We start from the raw sequence: 19,889 nt of genomic DNA on the forward strand, positions 1-19,889 counted from the left end.
AGGGAGAAAATGTGCAACAGAGCCAAATCTATCTAATGTTGTTGTTGTTAATTTATTTTTATTTCATGTGCACTGGTGTTTTTACTTGTGTGTATGTCTGTATGAGGGTGTTGGATTTCCTGGAACTTGAGTTACAGACAGTTGTGAGCTGCCATGTGGGTGCTGGGAATTGAACCTGGATTCTCTGAAAGAGCAGCCAGTGCTCTTAACCACTAAGCCATCTCCTCAGCCCTAAAGTTTTTAAATGATTACCTAAACCACCTTAATTCTATAAGAAATAGTCTGACATACAAAATAAATATCCATAAGTAGACTAAGAAGGCAAACAATAATCTAAATATTTTTAAATGTTACATATAAGCACTGATTTAGACTGGAGCTTGGCAAACCTTTTATTTTCATTTTATATATTTTTGGCTTTTTGAAACAGGATCTCTCTACATAGCCTTGGATGTCCTGGAACTCATTATGTAGACCAGGATGGCCTCAAACTCACAAACATTCATCTGTTTAAGCCTCCTGAGAACTGGGATTAAAGGTGTATGCCTCCATGCATGGACAAACTACATAAAAAGCTAGGTAGTAAATATATTGGGGCTTTGTAGAGTATACGGTAGCTATCACAACTATTCAGCTCTATAATTGTAGTATGAAAGCAACCACACACAATTTGTAAATAAATGACCATGGCTATGCTTTGATAAAAGTTACTTCCAGTGCAAGTAGAATGATGGCTTAGTGGTTGCAAACACCCATGTGGCAGTTCACATGTATAACTCCAGTTCCAGGGGACCTGATGCTCTTTTATGACCTCTGTGGGCACCAGGCACTCATGTGATACACATACATATGTGTGAGTAAACACTAGTACACATAAAATAAAAAAAATATATATATATATATACACACACACACATATATACATACATATGTTTATTTATTTTTATATTGTGTGCATTGGTGTTTTGCCTGCATATATGTCTGTGTCAAGGTGTGAGATCTTCTGGAACTGGAGTTACAGACAGTTTTGAGCTGCCATGTGGTTGCTGGGACTTGAAGCCAGATCCTCTGAAAGACTAGTCAGTACTCTTAACCACTGAGCCATCTCTCCAGTCCCTAATTTTTTATATATATATATATATATATATATATATATATATATAAAGTTTATTCTCAGTACTTTGAGAGGCTGAGATTTAGAAAATTGCTAGTCTAAGGTCAATATGGATCATTTAAAGAGACACACACACAGTCCTAGCATCTCATAAACACTAGTAACACCAGCTCTGAGGTTTCTGTCACCCCCCTTCTGGTTTCCACACACATTCACACAGACACACATGCACATAAACATACAGTATTTTTCAAAGTATTCCCTATAAATCGAAAGCACAATCCATTTATATCTAAGTGCTACCACCTTTTCCACTCTTTGTACCCAATAACCCCTAAAACTGGCATTCATGTAGCTTAGAAAAGTATATCAATCTCAATAGTAAGACACAGCTCTAGAGTCAAGATATAAATTAGTGAAATTAATATAGCTCTCAAGATTTTATTTTTATGTATGTAAATGCATGTATATATGTGAGTATATGTCATTTGTGTGCAGTTCCCTGAGGAGTTCAGAATAGGGAGAGAGATCACTGAGAGCTGGAGTTCCAGGAGTTTTTAAGCTCCCTGATGTGAGGGGAACAAAACTTGGATCTTCTGGAAAAGCAGCAAATGTTCTTTAACTTCTGGGCCATCCTTCCAGCTCCTTAATGGAGCTTTCCTAAACACTTAAGTACAAGACATTTTGCTAGATTTCTAAGTATGCATTGCTTTGCTAAAAGAGATAAAAGAATTAACAAATATGAAGAAGGCAAGAGTGATGGTGCATAACAGCAATCCCAACTATTTGGCAAGCTGAGACAGCACGACCAGAAGTTCAAGCACAGCCCAGTATACACTGCAAAAACCTTCTCTCAAAAGTAAGTAAATAGTCTCACACCTGGGATGCTAAAGAAGGATTGCCATGACTTCAGTGCCATTCTGAGCTATGTAGAGAGTTTAGGCCAGTATGAGGTAGAGTATACATTGTCTCAAAAACCCAAAACAGATAAATGAATGATTTTGGCATATTTTTTAATATTTGAAAAATGTTATTGGTTGGGCATGCTGCCTCACACATGCTTTATTGCCAGCACTCCAGAGGCAGAAACAAGAGGATCTCTGTGAGTCTGAGGCCAGCCTTCGTCTACACAATGAGTTCCAGGACAGCCAGGACTACATATACATAGGAAGATGAGAAACTCTGTCTCAAAAAGAAAAAAGAAAAGAAAAAAAAAAAGGTTACCAAGGGGCTAAGGCCATAGCTCAGAGCCAAAGCATTTGCCAAACATACAGGATGCCCTGGGTTCTAAGCCCCAATTTCATATAGAGATATAAAGAGAAACAGATACATGCTGGGTATATACTCTCAATCACTTCAGCAATGACTAGAAACTTTTAAAATATTTTCTACTTCTAAAACAACTGAGTTATATTCTCCACAAAGAAAATATCTGCCTTTATGGTAGGCCAAGTTACATTATAAATACTTGAAAATTTAAATATTTAAAATTTAAGACTTACCGAAAAGGTCCTGTTCTGTTAGCAGATCGAGAATCCCCCCACATCTCTTTCTATATCAAGAAAGCTTCAATAAGTAGATCTTTTTCCTACCAAACTCTAGTAGAGTAGTACCTGTATAAAATAAATCACAACAAGTAAGAACTTTATACATGAAGTATAAAATAAACTACTTAATCTTTGCTTGCTAAGTTTATCAGGGACCACATCATCAAGGATATTTTCAGAGATCAATTTAAAACATTTATACAGGGCTAGTGAGAAGGCTCAATGGATTACAGCACTCAAGCCTGACAACCTAAGTTCAATCCCCTGGATCTACATGGTGGAAGAACCAATTCCCAAAAGTTATCCTCTAATTTCTTCAAACATATACACACACACACTAAATGTAAATAGATATAGATAACAGAAAATTTATAATCAATTTATAACTAAAAAAATTGTTGGTTATGACGGTGCATGCCTTTTATCCTAGCACTCAGGAGGCAGAAACAAAAGCGCACACACAATTAAAAAAATTTTTTTTTTAATTTTTTCAGGTAAGTGTAGTGGCACATGTCTTAATTGCAGCACTCTGGAGGCAGAGGCACTTGGATCTCTATGAATTCAAGGCTAGTAAGGAATACAGTGAGAGCTTGTCAAAAAAAGTTCAGAGCTGTGAGATGGCTCAGTAAGTAAAGGCACTTGCCTCCAAGCCTGTCTACCTTTCCCCAGGACCTAGAAAGTAAAAGAATTAGTTCCCACAAATTGTCCTCTGACTTCCACAAGCATGTTGTGGCATATGTACACACAAGAACACACAGAGAACAAATTAGCCTTTTTTTGTTTTGTTTTTCAACAAATTAACTTTTTAAAAAAGGAAAAAAATTTTTCAATTAAAAATATGTGTTCTGAGCCAGGTGGTGCAAGCCTTTAATCCCAGCACTCAGGAGGCAGAGGCAGGTGGGTCTTTGAATTCCAAGACAGCCTGGTCTGGAGTTCCAGGACAGCCAGGGCTGTTATACAGAGAAGCCCTGTTGGGGGGGGGGGGGGGATGGGGGGTGTAGAAAATATGTGTTCTGACTTCCAGAGATGTCCTCTCACCTTCACATAAGTAATGTGGGATGCACACACTCACACACTAATACATTAAACAGCTTTTTTTTTTAAAAAAAATTAAAAGTCTCATACAAAAAAAATATATTCTGGAGCATTAATAAACTTTTGGGTGTACAAAGAATATTTCACATTCAATAATTCTTTCCTGAGTAATTTTCCCAGCATTTATTTGTCCATTACCAGAAAGAGCATCTTAGCATTATATTCAGTCTATGTGGCTAATCCTACACTATTGAGCAGTTAATCAGAATACTTATTATCCTCACCAGCGATTGCTTTGAAGACAGGCATGTAACCTAAATCAAGCTGAGAAATTATCTCCAGGACTTTTCTTGTAGCTACTGAAAGATCTTCATGGATTTACAAGCGTTTCCTAAATATGACACAACAAATAAAAGAAAAAATAATAAAGTACACCATCAAAATTAAATACTTTTGTGCATCAAAGGACACTTGATATGTAGAAACTTAAAAAAAAAAAAACACCAATTCACACCAGGTGTGATGGCCCACACCTTTAATCCCAGCACTCAGGAGGCAGAGGCAGGCAGATCTCTGTGAGTTTGAGGCCAGCCTGGTCTACACAGTGAGTTCCCGGACAGCTAGGGCTTTGTTACACAGAGAAACTCTGTCCTGAAAAAAACAAAACCAACCAAACAAAAAAAACAAAAAACAAAAAAGAAAAAAACCCCACCAATTCACAAGTCATCAAAATGGATGGCATGAAGTTTTCAAGGTCTTATTCCTCCAAGGAAACATCTAAAAAAAACCAAGCAGTAACCATAAAAAAAACCTAAAGGGCAGGTGGCAAGATGGCTCAGGGGGTAAAAGTACTTTCGCCATAAGCCTAACACCTGAGTTCCATCCCTGGACACTACAGTGGAAGGAGAAAACTATCTCCCAAAGTTGCCTTCTAACTTCTACTCACACATGTGGGATATATACACCCACATTCATATACATCACATACAATAATAATAAATTCAATTAAAAATTGGGCCAATGAGATAGATGGCTTAGTGGATTAGGGCACTTGCCTCCAAGTCTAACTATCTGGGACTCAAATGGGCTGAAAAGAAAGGACCCAAAAGTTGTCCTATAGCCTCCACTTGTATACCATAGTATGTGTATACATGAATGCCTATGTCCCCCACCCCACTAAATAATTAAAATGTAAAAAGGCAAAAGAAAAAAGTATCTTCAAAGCAGTAGGAATATTGTATGGTATTTTTATCTTCCCTTGCCCTCTTTTTCTTCAACACAGAAGTAATTTTGCTCTTTAAGCAGTGCAACCCCATTCCGAGCTCCTTTCCAAGAAAAGAGCATATGTATTTGCAAGTGATTTTATGTACTTGTTCTACCTTGTCAGGTGGAAGGGGAGGGGTATCTGAAGGACTGATACAAAGTGCTTGTTTCTATTTCACCCAACTTAGAATTCAAACAGGAGCCTGTGCCTTTAATCTCAGTACTCAGGCAGGCAGATCTCTGAGTTCTAGGCCAGCTATGGACTATATAGTTAGTTCCAGACCAGCTAGAGCAACATGGTAAGACCCCATCTCAAAATAACAGCAACAGCAATAGCAGTAACAATAATGCTAATTGTTGTTATTTTTTATTACTATTTGTTGTGGGGCAATCTATGTGTACACTGTGAAAAGCTAATAGGTAGAAAACCAAGAACGGCTGGAGTAAAGTACTTGGAAATTAGGCCATTCAAAAGCAGTATGTAAACCAGGCGGTGGTGGCACATGCCTCTAATGCCAGCACTTGGGAGGCAGAAGTAGGTGGACTTCTGTGAATTTAAAACCAGCCTAGTCTACAAAGAGAGTTCCAGGACAGCCAGGGCTACACAGAGGGACCCTGTCTTGAAAAATCAAAAACCAAACCAAAACAAACAAATAAAAAGCAGTATGCAGGCACTGGAAAGATGGCTTAGTCAAATATAACTCAAGCTAGGTTCAGACTGACTCACCCATAGACGACCTTGAATGCCTGATCTTCCTGCCTCCACATTCCTAGTGCTAAGATTACAAGCAAGTCACTCACTATACTAGGCTTTCTCTTTGATTATTTATTGTTGTTGGTTTATTTGATTTTTTATTGGCCATGGTCTCACACCATAACTTAGGCTGTCCTTGAACTTACTATGTAGCCTAGGCCAGCCTAGAAACCAAGGGAATCCTGTCTCAGCCTTTGAATCACTTGAATTAAAGCACGAGTCACCACACCTAGTTTTTTTTTGGTCTTAGAGAACAAGATCTCACATAGCCCAGCAGGGCCTCAAACTTCCTATGTAGTAGATGACCTTAGCTTCTAATTCCCTGGCCTCCACATTTCCAGAGCAGTTTACAAGCAGGTACCACACCACATACAGGTAAGATGATTTGGATAAAACAACTGAGGAAAAGGTTCCAGCAAAGAAATCTATAGAATAGACTTCAGTCAAAAATGCACAAAACCAAACACAAATGTGTTAAGTGAATCCACGAGTCTGTTAAAGGGTGTCAATGAATTTATTAAGACATAAAATGGGGAGAAATACTCTCGCGGAGACAGAACAAAGTAAACAGCCGTTGTCGTCCTCTGTTCTGCAAAAGAACCAGCCGTAGGTTTCTGACCATTTCAAAAGAGAGCACGTGCATGCCCTCTCCTCAGTTTTAAGCAGTCATATACCCAGAAAAAAACCATGTCTCTATGGGGCCAGATACCCCAATCATTGGCGGATCAAATTCCTACATTTCCCCTTTTTGTCTAAATAAAAAGGTTCTAAACCTAATACAAAGCTAAATAAGAACAATTATCAAGTATTATCTAGAAGAAAGAAAAGGTAATAACATAAACAAAAATGGAACTACAACCAACAAGAACAACATCAAGCAAGAAACATATACTAAATGTCCACACCAAAGGTAATTGGCAAGTTACAGAGATTACAATAGCTGTCCTATCCTGAAGAATCTAAATCTTGTACCTGATATGCTCTTAGCTAAACTACGAGAGGACTGTAACTGTAACTATCTGGTCTTCAACTATCTAGGAAAATAATATTATCTGAGTAAGTAGGAAGTGCAAACAAGCAACTTCTGAGACATGCAAGGTATGACAGAAACAGCTAGCTGCCTGGACAGTCACCCAATGTTTCTCTGCAATGTTGGGGCAACCACTATTGGCTACAGGCCTAGAATATCTAACAGACCATTTTCAAAAGAAGGAAATTTTAAAAGACTGTCCTACTCTGTCTTGGCAAGGTTCAGCAGTCACTTTTTCCTTGTGTCCTGCTCATCCAGATTGGACAGAGTGCTTACTGTCAGCAGTCAAGGCAAGGGCAGTTCTTTGCCCCAGAGGCCACTTTTGCCAAGAAGAAGACAAACTTCACATGGAGTGTCTTCGATGCCCATCATCCTCTGGGAAGTAGAATGGTGCTACCAGGAGCAATTGTGTCTCATGTCAACAGAATTCTACGTTATTAAAATTCCCACAACACAAATGTAAAGTGTCAACATCTTCAACACTGAGATCAAAAGGTCAAGAATCTTTCAAAAAGCAGAAAAGCCAGATGTGGTGGAGGCAGAGGCTAGACTGATCTACACATCAATCTCCAGAATAGCCAGAGATACATAATAGAGACCTTGTTTCAAACTCAAAAAAAAAAAAAAAAAAAAAAAGAAAGGGAACAATAACCAAACAAACAAACAAACAAACAAAAAACCCTAAAACACCAAGAAGGACCTATTACTGTAAAATATATTAAGGTAAAAATTCAAGTAAATATAGAAAAAGGTGGCTCTCTTCACAAAGTGAGAATAACTGTTTCAGGAGGACTGACTAGGAGACTATTCAAAGATCTCTGGCAGTAGAGGAAGTCTCTTTAGCAAATAGTTCAAGCCAGGCGGTGGTGGCGCACACCTTTAATCCCAGCACTCCAGACACAGAGGCAGGCAGATGGAGTTTGAGGCCAGCCTGGTCTATAGAGTAAGTTCCAGGATGGCCAGGGCTACACAGAGAAATCCTGTCTTAAATAACACCACCACCAACCCCCCAAAAGAGAAAGAAAATAGTTTAAAACTTGGTATTGTGATAAACACCTATAATCTCAGAAATAGGCAGAAGAAGTAGAATAAAGAGTTCAAGGTAATCCTAGGCTACATGACAGGTCCAAGGCCAGCCTGGGCTCCCCCCACTTCCACCAAAAAAGAAAGAAAACAGTTTAAAGCTGCATGCAGTGGCACACATCTGTAATCCCAGCAACTCAGGAAACTGAGAAAGGAAGACTGCTAGTAGTTCACAAAGCCAGCCTAGACAACATATGGATATTTTCTCCAAGGTTGGGGGAAGAGCTAGCAAGGTAGCATAATACTTGTAAACTTAGTCTTGGGAAATGGAGGCAGGAGGCACAAGAGATCAAAGTTGGGCCAGATAGATGGCTCAGCAGGTAAAGTGCTTGACACCAAACCTAATAACCCAATTTTGATTCTGGGGAGCCACATGGTAGAAGAAAACCAACTGCAGCAAGTTGTAGTGGGTAGCCATTCCAGCTTTGTTCTGGAAGTTCCAACCCCCATTGAGACTTCGGCAACTGTCACGTCTACAAGGCGGGGCCAAGGGAGGCGCCTGGGGACCCGAGATCCGGATCGGCGAACGCTCGCTTGGTTCCAGGACGCTGGATGGTGGAGGTAGACAGAGGAGAGCTCCAGAGAACACCGTTGGACTGCGATACACCTTCCCCAGACCCCGCGACCTACCTATCCCTTAATTTGTAAGTTACGCCATTAAATAAATCTCCTTTTAACTACGTGGAGTGGCCTAAATAATTTCACCAACAGCAAGTATTCCTCTGAGCTCTACACACATACCATAGCATACACACATGTGTATACACACACAATCAAAAATTTTTTAAAGTTAAAAATTCTCCTCCTCAGCCACGTACTGAATTCAAGGCCAGACTGGACTATATGGAGCCATGCTTAAAAAAATAAATTAAAAAAAAATAATAAAAACAAACAAAAAGGCCAAGAATGGTAATGCATGCCTGTATCTCAAGAGGCAAGAGGCACGTGGATCTCTTGAAGATAGCCTGGTCTACACAGTGAGATCTACAACAGCCAAAGCTACATAAATAGAGACCCTGTCTCAAAACAAAAGAAACCCAGTACTTAGGAAGGAAAGGTAGGTGGAGCTCTGTAATTTGAGGTTAGCCTGATATAAACAACAAGTTCCAAGCCAGCCAGGAATATAAAGTAGGACCCTGTCTCAAAAGAAATAAAATAAAAAGAAAGTAGTTTGTTGAAATTACTTACATTTCCTTAAAGTTAATATGTAGCTGTCCTTGTCTATTATTTATAAAGTAAGAACTTCTCTACCAAGTTTGAATGTCAAGATGACTCATTTGGTGGTAAAGGTGTTTGTCACACAAACCTGATGATCCCCATGGGTTCTATTCCTGGAACCCACAAAAAGGTTGAAGAGGAGAACAGATTCCACAAAGTTGTCCCCTGACCTCTATACACTTCCTCTCCCTGCTACACATACACTAAATAAATAAATAAGTGCAAAAAAAGATAAGCAAAATAAGCATATTAATAAAGAGAAACTGTACAGAGAAGTGAAAAACAAATTCTGGAGTGGAAAAGTACACTGTTTATATAACAAAAAAGCTCAACATAGATTTCAACAATAGAGTTGATTGAGCAAGCAGAAGAAAGGATGATAAAACTTGAAGACAGGACAGTATAAAATTATCAACTCACAGAAGCAGAAAGGAAAAGAATGAATTCAAATGAATGAATGAAGGATAAAGACAAATGAAGGAGCATCAAGTGGACCAACATATGAACCACAGGATTTCCAGAGAGGGCTGAAAATGCAGCTGAGCAGATCATTTGCCTATGATGCATTAAGTTCATCATTCAATTCCTAGCACCAAAAGAAGAAATAAATTTTTAATTTTAATTATTTTATTTAATTTTATTTATTAATTTATTTTTTTTAAGACAGAGAAGCCAGGCTGATAGCTCAGGCCTCTAATCTCAACACTTGGGAAAGAGGCAGGACTATTCCAATAAATTCAAAGTCAGCCTCATTACATACTGAATTCAAGACTAGCCTAGGTTACATGTGATTATCTCATAAAAATAAAAGACAGGAGGCTGGAGAGATGGCTCAGCAGTTAAGAGCACTGGCTGTTCTTCCAGAGGACCTGGATTCAATTCCCAGCAACCACATGGCAGCTCACAACTATCTGTGAGCCCAGTTCCAGGGGACCCGACACCTCACACAGACTTATATGCAGATAAAGCATCAATGTACATAAAAATAAATGAATTAGCCAGGCAGTGGTGGTGCATGCCTTTAATCTCAGCATTCGGGAGGTAGACACAGGAGGATCTCTGTGAGTTTGAGGCCAGCCTAGTCTAAAGAGTGAGTTCCAGGACAGCTAGGGCTAAGCAGTGAAAAACCAAAACAAACAAACAAACAAATAGAAAGAAATGTAGTTTAGTAACCAAAGTGAATACAATTCCTAAGGGACAGTAAGGTAAGTCTGGGTAATGTTGCTTGTTGCCAGCCTGATGGCCTGAGTTCAACCCCGGGTACCCACAAGATAGGAGAGAACAGATTCCACAAGTTGTACTCTGATCTCCTCACAAACATCATGGCATGTATGCACACACACAGACATACACACTTTAAATTTTAAGAATAAGAACAGGACACTAGTCATAAAAAATATAACTCCTAGATCCAAAATAATCTCAAACTATTATCAAAGTTTAAAATATTTTTATTTTTTATGTGTATGAGTATTTGTCTGCATGTATATATATGCTCCATGTGCATGCTGTGCATGAGACCAAAAGAGGCACCAGAATCCCTGAAGACACCATGTAGATACTGGGAACCAAGCCTGGTCCTCTGGAAAAGCAACAAGTAATCTTAACCACTGAGCCATCTCTCCAACCCCTATTACCAAAGTGTAAATGGAGCCTGAATGTTGATGCATGAACAGCATGACAACATACATAAAGGTCAGAATATACTAAGGAGTCATTAAGTTACCTACTATATCAACTAGTTCTAAAAATAAACAGTACTAAACCATTATACCTTTAAGATACAAATACTAGTCTATCTTACACACCACACCCCACATTCATCACATTCTACATGTTGTAAAGAATAGAAGGGCTGGGGCTGGAGAGATGGCTCAGAGGTTAAGAGCACTGACTGCTCTTCCATAGGTCCTGAGTTCAATTCCCAATGACCACATGGTGGCTCACAACCACCTAATGAGATCTGGTACCCTCTTCTGGCCTGTAGACATACATGCAGGCAGAACATTGTATACATAATAAATAAATCTTAAAAAAAAAAAAAAAGAAAGAAAGAAAGAAAGAAAGAAAGAAAAAGAAAGAAAGAAAGAAAGAAAAAGAGAATAGAAGGGCCCTGTAGTGAATTTTGAAGACAACAACACATGCCTATGCGAAATAACTGTAGTGGAGATCCCAGAGCTAGTAGTATAAATATTGAAATGAGAGCTGTGAAAGTTCAAGTAAAAAAGGAAATAAGTTTCATACTGGAAATGGCTCAGCTAGCTCAGAGAGAGGGCAAGCCTCTACATTAAGATACAAACTACATTTGTAGACATGTCCTTCTTTCAGTTCCTTGGTTTTAGTTTAGTAACCAAATTCCCCAGAATCCAGTCTGGTTTCTGGGTTAACCAGTACATGATGGCTCATACCTGTAATCCCAACACCCATGAGAAAGAGAGACAAGGGGGCTACCATAAATTGGAGCCAGCTAGGGCTACACAGTAAGATTGTGTCAAAAAGAAACAGCAACAAGAAGTCCAGGTATGGTGGCTATAATCCTAGTACTTGAGAGTTAGAAACAAGAAGACGAAGAATCCAAGACCAGGGTGAATACTTGGCTCAGCAGTTAAGAGACCTTGTTGCTCTTGCAGAGAACCTGAGTTCAATTACCCACATAGTGCCCCATAACCATCTACAACTCCAGTTCTAAAGGATCCAATGCTTTCTTCTGACCTTCTCACCGGGCACACACAGGGTATACATATACATTCAAGCAAAATATTCACACACATAAAACGAGATGCAGAGGCAGATGGACCTCTGAGTTGGAAGTCAACCTGGTCTAGAGTGAGTTCCAGGACAACCAGAACTGCACAGGAAAACCCTGTCTTGAAAAACAAAACAAACAAACAAAAAACCCAAAAACGAGTTCATGGTCATCCTTGGCTACATAGGGTTCGAGGCCAGACTAGGCTACCTAAGACCTTGCCTAAAATAAATAAAATTTAATTCCAGCACCCAGGAGCTAAGTACAGATGCCCATGGAAGTCAGAGGCATTGGATCCCCCTGGAGTTGGAGTTACAGGTTTTGTGTGCGGGGAACTGAACTGTGGTCCTCTGCAAAACAGTAGACATTTTCTTAACACTGAACATGTCTGTCTCTCCAGCCCCTAATGTTTGTCCCGTCCCGTCCCCCCCAGCTGAGGACCGAACCCAGGGCCTTCTCTACCACTGAGCTAAATCCCCAACCCCTAATGTTTGTTTCTTTAATAGAGTCTTCCATATGTAGCCCAAGCTGGCCTTAAACTTCTGATCCTCCCACTTCACCCTCCTGAATGCTGGGATTACAAATGTTCACTATCACATCTGGTTTTATTATGAATTGGGGTTCAAACTCAAGACTTTCTGCATATTAGGCAAGCACCAAACCAACATCCTTAGCCTCTCTTGGTTTTTTTGTTTTGGTTTTGGTTTTTTTAGACAGGGTTTCTCTGTGTAGCTTTGTGCCTTTCCTGGCACTCACTCTGTAGTTCAGGCTGTCCCCAAACTCACAGAGATCCTCCTGGCTCTGCCTCCCGAGTGCTGAGATTAAAGGCGTGCGCCACCAACGCCCGGCGGTTGTTGTTTTTTTTTTAATTGTGGTAAAATATGTATGATAACCTATCATTTTAATTATTTTTAAGTATACAGTTCAATCCAGTGGCATTAAATACATTTATAAAGTTGTACAACCATCAGGATCATCCATTTCCTTACCTCTTTTAATCTTGTAAAACATGGATTAAACAGTAATTTCCCATTATTCTCTTACCCCTCTCCTGGCAACCACTATCCTATTTTCCGTATGATTTATGGTTCTGTTTTTGTTTTTAAGACAGAGTTTCTCTGTGTAGCCCTAGCTGTCCAGGAACTCACCTGGAACTAGACCAAGATGGCCTTGAACTCAAGAGATTCACCTGCTTCTGCCTAGAGTGCTGGAACTAAAAGCATGCACCACCACTTTTGACTACTGAGTTCCTCAGCAACTGAAATCATACAGTACTTTTCTTATGACTGACTTCACTTACCATAGCATCTTCAAAATATAGTCATTCTGTAACATAACAAAGTGACCATCCCTTAAAAAAAAAATTGGGGTAGGAAAAGGCTAGAGAGACTGGTTAAGAGCACTGGCTGGTTATAAACTGCCTGATGTGAGTACTGGGAATCAAACTTGGATCCTCTGGAAGAGCAATGAGTGCTTGTAAGCACTGTGCCATCTCTCCAGCTCCCACTTTAAAAACATCTTACCTTGGGACTAGAGCTCAGTGGTTAAGAGCACTTGCAACTCTTGCAGAGAATCTGTGTCTGGTTCCTCACACTCACATGGCAGTTCACAACTGTCTGCAACTTCAGTTCTTGGGGGGTCTGACACTCTCTTTTAATCTCTACAAGTACTAGGCACGTATGATACATACACATATTGGAAGGCAAACATACACACAAAATAAAAATAAAAAATTTTTAAGACACATAGAAAAATCTTATCTTTGATCTGAAGAGATGGTTCAGTGGTTAAGAGCACTTGCTGCTCTTCGAGAGGACCTAGGTTCAATTCTCAAGACACATTGCTTTAAATCCAGTTCCAGGGATCCAACACCCTCTTCTGGCCTCCTAGGGCACCAGGCACACACATGGTACACAGACATACATGCCAGCCAAACACCCATATACATAAATTTAAATAATAAACAAAAATTGTAAATGTAATCTTCATATGTATTGCATATGAATGTGTATGATGTACATATATTCATTTAAGAACAGGTATATGTGTGCCTTGGCAAGCTTGTGGACATCAGAAGACAACCTCAATGTCCATCTCCTTTGAAACAAGTCTCTTTATTGGTTGCTGCTGCATACATAAGGCTAGCTGGCCCACAAGCTTAGAAAGGCTGGAATTACAAGATTCTTATCTTCCTTTTTAAGGCTACATAATATTCTAAAGTATAAACATATAAAGACAGTATTTGCTTATCCATTCATCTATCAATTTAGCTCTTGGATTGCTTTATTTTAGCTATTATGAATATTGCTGTATGAGCATGGATACAAATACCTGTTTGAGATTATGCTTCCAATCCCTTTGGGTACACCTATAAGTAGAATTGCTGGATCATATGGTTTTTGTTTTGAGTCTGGATCATCTATGTAATGTAAACCAGGCCCTCTTTAAGCTTACAGCACTCCTCTTACCTCTGCCTCCCAAGTGCTGAGATTATAGTTGTGTATCACCATGCCATAGGAGGTGTATTATCACCTAGAATCCCAGCATTTGGGAGCTAAGAAGTCAGGAGTTATGCCTACATAGTGACTTCAAGGATCAGGCTACTACATGAGACTATATTTCAAAAATAAAAAATAATATATTATTATATATGGTCTCTATAGTCAGGGCTACAATAGTAAGTTAGTTTCAGGACAGTATGAGCTACAGAGTGATAATCTTGTTTCAAACACCAATATTATTATTATTTAATTATTTAAACTATTAAATTAAAAATATCTAATTATTACTATTTTTTTTTTTAAAGAAAAAGGTTAAGGTTAAAATAGAGCAAGAGTGGGGGTTTTAGTTTAGTAGTGGGATGCTTGCCTAGCATGGAATCCGTAAAACCTGAGGTATGGTTTGACAGAACATTGCAAAAACAACTGAAAAAACTAGGTATCAAAGGTAGTTGTACATCGACGTTCACAGCATTATTTACTACAGCCAAGTGTTAAAACAGATGATTGGGGGTTGGGTGGGTGGTACATGCCTTTAATCCCAACACTTGGGAGGCACAGGCAGACAAATCATGTGAATTCAAAGCCAGTCTGGTCTACAAAGCAAGTTCCAGGACAGCTAGGGCTGTTACACAAAGAAACCCTGTCTTGAAAAAAAAAAAAAAAAATCATGGAAAAGCAGAGGCAGGAGGATCTCTGAGTTCAAGGACAACCTGGAACGTCCATTCCAGGACGGCTAGGGCTAGCTACAGAGAAACCCTGTCTCAAAAACAACAACTAAAATAAATGATTGGGTTTTTTAAAAATGTATTCTAAGGGCTAGAGAAATGGCTCACTGGTTAAGAGTACTACTCTTGCAGAGGACCAGCATCCACATCAGGTGACTCACAACTGGCTGTAATTCCAGCTCCATAGGGTTCCATGCCTGTGGCCTCCATAAGCATCTACACTCACTTGCACATACCCACATGCATACTTACATACATAAGTTAAAAAAACAATAAAATTAATCTGTTTTTAGGTCCTCTATACAAAGAATGGAATACTATTTAATCAGACAAGGAATAAAATTCTGATACATATTATCCTATCAATCAACTTTAAAACCATTATACCAAGCCAAATAGATCAAACACAAAAAAGACCACATTGTATCATTTCATTTATACTTGAAACACAAATTCATAAAGAAAGTAGAGTAAAAGTTATCAAGGGCTACATGGAGAGTTACTTGCTTAATGGTTACACAGTTTCTGATAGATAAGGTGAAAAGTTTTAGCAACAGCCATTGTTGGATGCAATACTTTGTGGCTGTAACTAATGTCATCTGAACTGTATACTTTAAAATAGATTAAAAGGTAAATTTTTGTTACAGTGTATATAAAAGTGTACATTTAGTATAATTTTAAGACATAAAGGTACAATGTAGCATGAGGTGACATACCCTATAACCTCAGTACTCTCTAAGTAGAAGAGGCTTCAGTAGTAGGAACTCCAGGACAGCCTGGGCTACATGAAACTGTATCTCAAAAAAAGGGAAGATGCCAGGCTTGGTGGCACAGACTTTAAATCCCAGCACTGGGACACAGAGGAAGGTGGGTCTTTTGTGAGTTCTAAGCTAGCCAGGGAGCCATAGTGAGCCTCTGTCTCAAAGAGGGTGGTGGGAAGGGGGCTGCTAGGGGAAAAGCTCAGTTGGTAAACTGCTTGCTGAGCAAACATAAAAAGTTAAGTTCAATACCCAGCACCAACAATAAAAAGGTGGGAGTGATAGTTCATGCTTGTAATTTCAGCACTGGAGAAGTGGAGACAGGAGAATCTTAGGGATTCAATGGCTACAGCCTAGCCCAATTAGCAAGCCATAGGTCCTAGAAAGAGACCTTGTCTCAAAAAAGAAGGTGGGGGCTGGTGAAATGGCTCAGTAGGTAACTTGCTGCCAGGCTTAACAACCTGAGTTTGATTCTCACAACCCCCATAGTAGGATCAAAGAACCAACAAGTTGTTCAATCTCAGAGACTGAGGCAGAACTAAAGTTTGCACTAGCCTGGGCTACATGAGTAAAATTATTATCTCAAAGGAAAAGAAAAAAGCAATAGTAATGGCTAATATTTAGTGAACACTTTCTGCATACCAGATATTGTCCTAAGGGCATTACATGTATTGCATAACAGATCTGGGGCTGGAAACATAGCTCAATGGGAGAGCACTTGCCTAAAATTCACAAAGCTGTGAGTTCAATTTCTAGTATCAGAAGCTGAGCACAGTGACACATAATGGGCATGGTGACAATAAAGAACCTATCTCACCAAAACAACAACAACCCCACATGAGATGGCTGTATTCATTAACCTTATTCCAAAAGAAGAACTGAAGCTTGGGAAAGCTATTTAGACAATTTGTCCAATGTCAATGGGTCAGTGAAGGGTACAGGGATTCAATGTCTGATTTCTGAAACTCTACCAGTTATCAACTCTACTATACTGGGTTTCACACCATGACAGAATTGTTATAAAAGGCACTCAGACCAGGCTTGTAGACACACACCTTTAATCCTACCACTCTAGATACAGAGGCAGGAAAATCTCTGTAAGTTCATGACTAGCCTGGTCTACACAGCCAGTTCCAGGCCAGTCAGGGCTGCATAGCGAGACCCTGTCTCAAATATGTAAATGAATAAATAAAAACTTTTCAATAGTTTGATTATCTATATAACCCTGATTCTGAATCAAGTCATTAACATCAGTTTTTACATCTAAGCATGGTGACAGATTTCTGTTTGAAGAATACCTTTGCCGGGCGGTGGTGGTGGTGGTGGTGGTGGTGGTGGTGGTGGTGCACGCCTTTAATCCCAGCACTCGGGAGGCAGAGGCAGGCGGATCTCTGTGAGTTCGAGGCCAGCCTGGTCTACAGATTTGAGTTCCAGGACAGGCTCCAAAGCTACACAGAAAAACCCTGTCTTGAAAAACCAAAAAAAAAAAAAAAAAAAAAATACCTTTAAGGGCTGGGTATATAGTCCAATTGTAGCATCTGGAAAGTACAAATGGAAAGATTACGAATTTAAATTCTTCCTTATGTGAAGGGCTACAAAAACCTAGAATTCTAGGGCTGGAGAGATGGCTCAGACATTAAAGGCTAGTCTCACAACCAAAAAAATACAAAAAGCTAGGATTCTAAAGGTAAGAAAAATAAACTCAAGCCCGGTAACAAACTTCTGTAAGGAGGCTGGGGCTATTTGCAACTCAGTGGTAGAGAACTTGCCTAGCAAGTGTAAAGAAAGCCCTGGATTCAATGACCAGCAAGGGTGTTAGGCCTGCTCAGAACTGAGTCCTACCTATCCCAGAGATTTTATGTATAGATTACATATACTATATACAACCCTATAGATTTTATACATAGATAAGTGTTTATTTACATAAAGTATTTATTTACAAAAGTGTACTAGTTAAGGAGTTAAAATTCAATTTTTTAAGCGTCTCAATGCAGTTTAGGATGGCCTCAAACCTGACATCCTCCTTCCTCATCCTCCTAAATGCCAGAATTACAAGTATGCTTGTTCCACCAGGCATTAGATTCACCTTGTTATGTTTCCTCAAGATGGTAATGTAGCGCTAGTTACTTTCCACATTGTCATTAACTGTTATTCGCCTTGACACCTTTCCCTTTGATCCGCACATGGTTGGCAACTGTGGCATATTTAATCAACAGGAAGTTGGAAACTAACAAAGCTGAGGCACAATCCAGAGTTCAGAAACTGACTTGATCAGAAGGGAGAAAAACAAAAACTACTCAACTCCTTCCCTCATATCCAATTAGTTTGAAAGTCTGAACTTAATAAGCAAGCCTAGAACGTGCAAAACAAAACAAACTACCCCCAGTTTATGTGCTCTACAAATCAAGCCTTTTCTTTTTATTAAGAAATGCAGTCCCACACTTGAATTCATTAGCTCAACGTCAATTATAAAGTTAAAAGAAAAACACACTATTTACAACGCCAGAAGGAATCTAAAGCACGAATATGTGAAAATACCACTCTCCTCCTACATTCGCCCAACGGGTGCAGAACCCACCAGTCACCCTCGCCCGCCTCCCGGTTCTACGGGCCCGTGGGCCAGGTTCTGAGCTCTCGCACCTTCCTGTCTGGGCGTCTAGGTGGGCGGCCAAGGTTACTTGCAGGGCACAAGAACTCCGTATGTAGTGATGTCTCCGAACTGGATCACAAACACAACGGAAAAGAAAAAGAAAGAAGCCAGCCTGCAGGTCCACAGAACGGAGCGCCGAAGCGGCTACCACGCGCCGGTCCCTCGCCCCACAGCTGGCCGCTCCGCGGTGGGACCGGTAATTCTACCGCCGCCTCGGGCCCCGCCCCGGGCCCGCGACCGTTCCGGGGCGTTCCGGCCGCGAGCGGAGCCTCCCTCCGCACACCGCTGCTAGGCTGTCTTCGCGAGCGAGGCCGCGGCCGCCCCGTGTCTTCGAAGTCACGGCTTCTAGGCCGCGCGGGCCCACGATTACCAGAGCCGCCCGGACAGCTAACCCTGTGCCAGCGGCTCGGGCACGCCCTCTCTCCTGTCCTGGGCCCTTACCAAAGCAGCGCAGCCCCCGCGACCCGCTCCTCCTCCTCAGCGGCCGCCACGGACCCAGCGTCGCGGAGACCGGAACTTCCTCCCGGTGGGCTCCGGCTTCCACAAAGGCGTCGCGCCACCGCCTTCAGCGCTGGGCCCGCCGGGAGATGAAGTACGGCCGCAAATCCCGCGGCCTCCACTCCCGCCGTGCCCCGCGCGCAGGGCCTTTGTCGGCTGGTGGAGCCGCTGCCCAATGGAAAGGCACGCTGCTAGCCTCTGCCCAATGAGAAGGTACGCGTTCTCGCCCGTGGGGCCTGCTGGGAGTTATTGTTTGGCCTCCGTGGCGCGACTGCTTGTTCTCTGGTGCTAGCCTCGTAAATGTGCAAGGTGTACAGGGTTTGACATGACATCCCGAGGTTTAGTCGCTGATGGGTGCTCGCGGATGGCCCTGGCCCTGGCCCTGTGGAGAGAGACTTGATTGACAGTGCGTGTGCAGAAAACGGGAGAGGATCCTTTCCGACTTAATCCGATAAGGCAAAGGGCTGCTGGCCATTCAGGTACGGAAGACCCTTCCACCTGACACCAGAGAATAAGTTCAAAAGAAGCGCTTGAGTTGAAGAAGCAGTAGGACCCAAAGGCTTGTCGTCTTTTACCTTCTGATAGACTTCTGATACTCCATGTCAGAAACTCCAGGCAGACATCCCTGCAACCCATGAAAGAAAATGCAACCGGCTTCCAGAGGGCCTTGCTAGCTCTGGGTCATAAATGTAGCCACGCGTGACTCGACACAGAAACTGCACATGGTAATTTTAAGGGAAAACAAGACAAAATAACCTGATTCACAGCTTCTTCCAGAAGCTTCCAACTAACGATCTTACAACAGCTGACTCCAAGTTCAGAGATAGATTGTCTACATTGTGAGAGGCTTGCTGGTCCCAGCCACCTGGTGTCGTGATTGAAGGGATTCTGGCTAGTCGAGCTTGGCAGGCATGGCTCTGGCAGGCCTTGCCCTTCTTCCATCCCCTCTGCCTTGCTCAAAACCATT

At 40.9% G+C, this 19,889-nt stretch overlaps 1 protein-coding gene across 5 annotated transcripts in view; it reads right to left on the bottom strand.

Annotated features, from left to right (window-relative positions):
* The window catches only part of Rbm6 (RNA binding motif protein 6), a 122,778-nt gene extending 103,735 nt beyond the window's left edge, over positions 1-19,043 (bottom strand). Inside the window, exons 1-3 of one of the 5 annotated variants that reach the window (XM_059268600.1) lie at positions 18,866-19,043; positions 3,981-4,087; positions 2,617-2,727 (exon numbers count right to left, since the gene is read on the bottom strand). In XM_059268600.1, coding sequence (XP_059124583.1) covers positions 2,617-2,660 — 44 coding nt within the window. In that variant the 5' untranslated portion in view covers positions 2,661-2,727; positions 3,981-4,087; positions 18,866-19,043. Of the gene's footprint in view, positions 1-2,616; positions 2,729-3,980; positions 4,088-6,948; positions 7,105-18,414; positions 18,609-18,865 lie in introns of those variants that run through there. The other 4 variants (XM_059268601.1, XM_059268602.1, XM_059268603.1 and 1 more) reach the window with 4 other exon arrangements.
* Between the last annotated feature and the right edge of the window lie 846 nt (positions 19,044-19,889).

This window comes from Peromyscus eremicus, chromosome 7 (genome assembly GCF_949786415.1).
Source record: "Peromyscus eremicus chromosome 7, PerEre_H2_v1, whole genome shotgun sequence".
Taxonomy (NCBI): Eukaryota; Metazoa; Chordata; class Mammalia; order Rodentia; family Cricetidae; genus Peromyscus; species Peromyscus eremicus.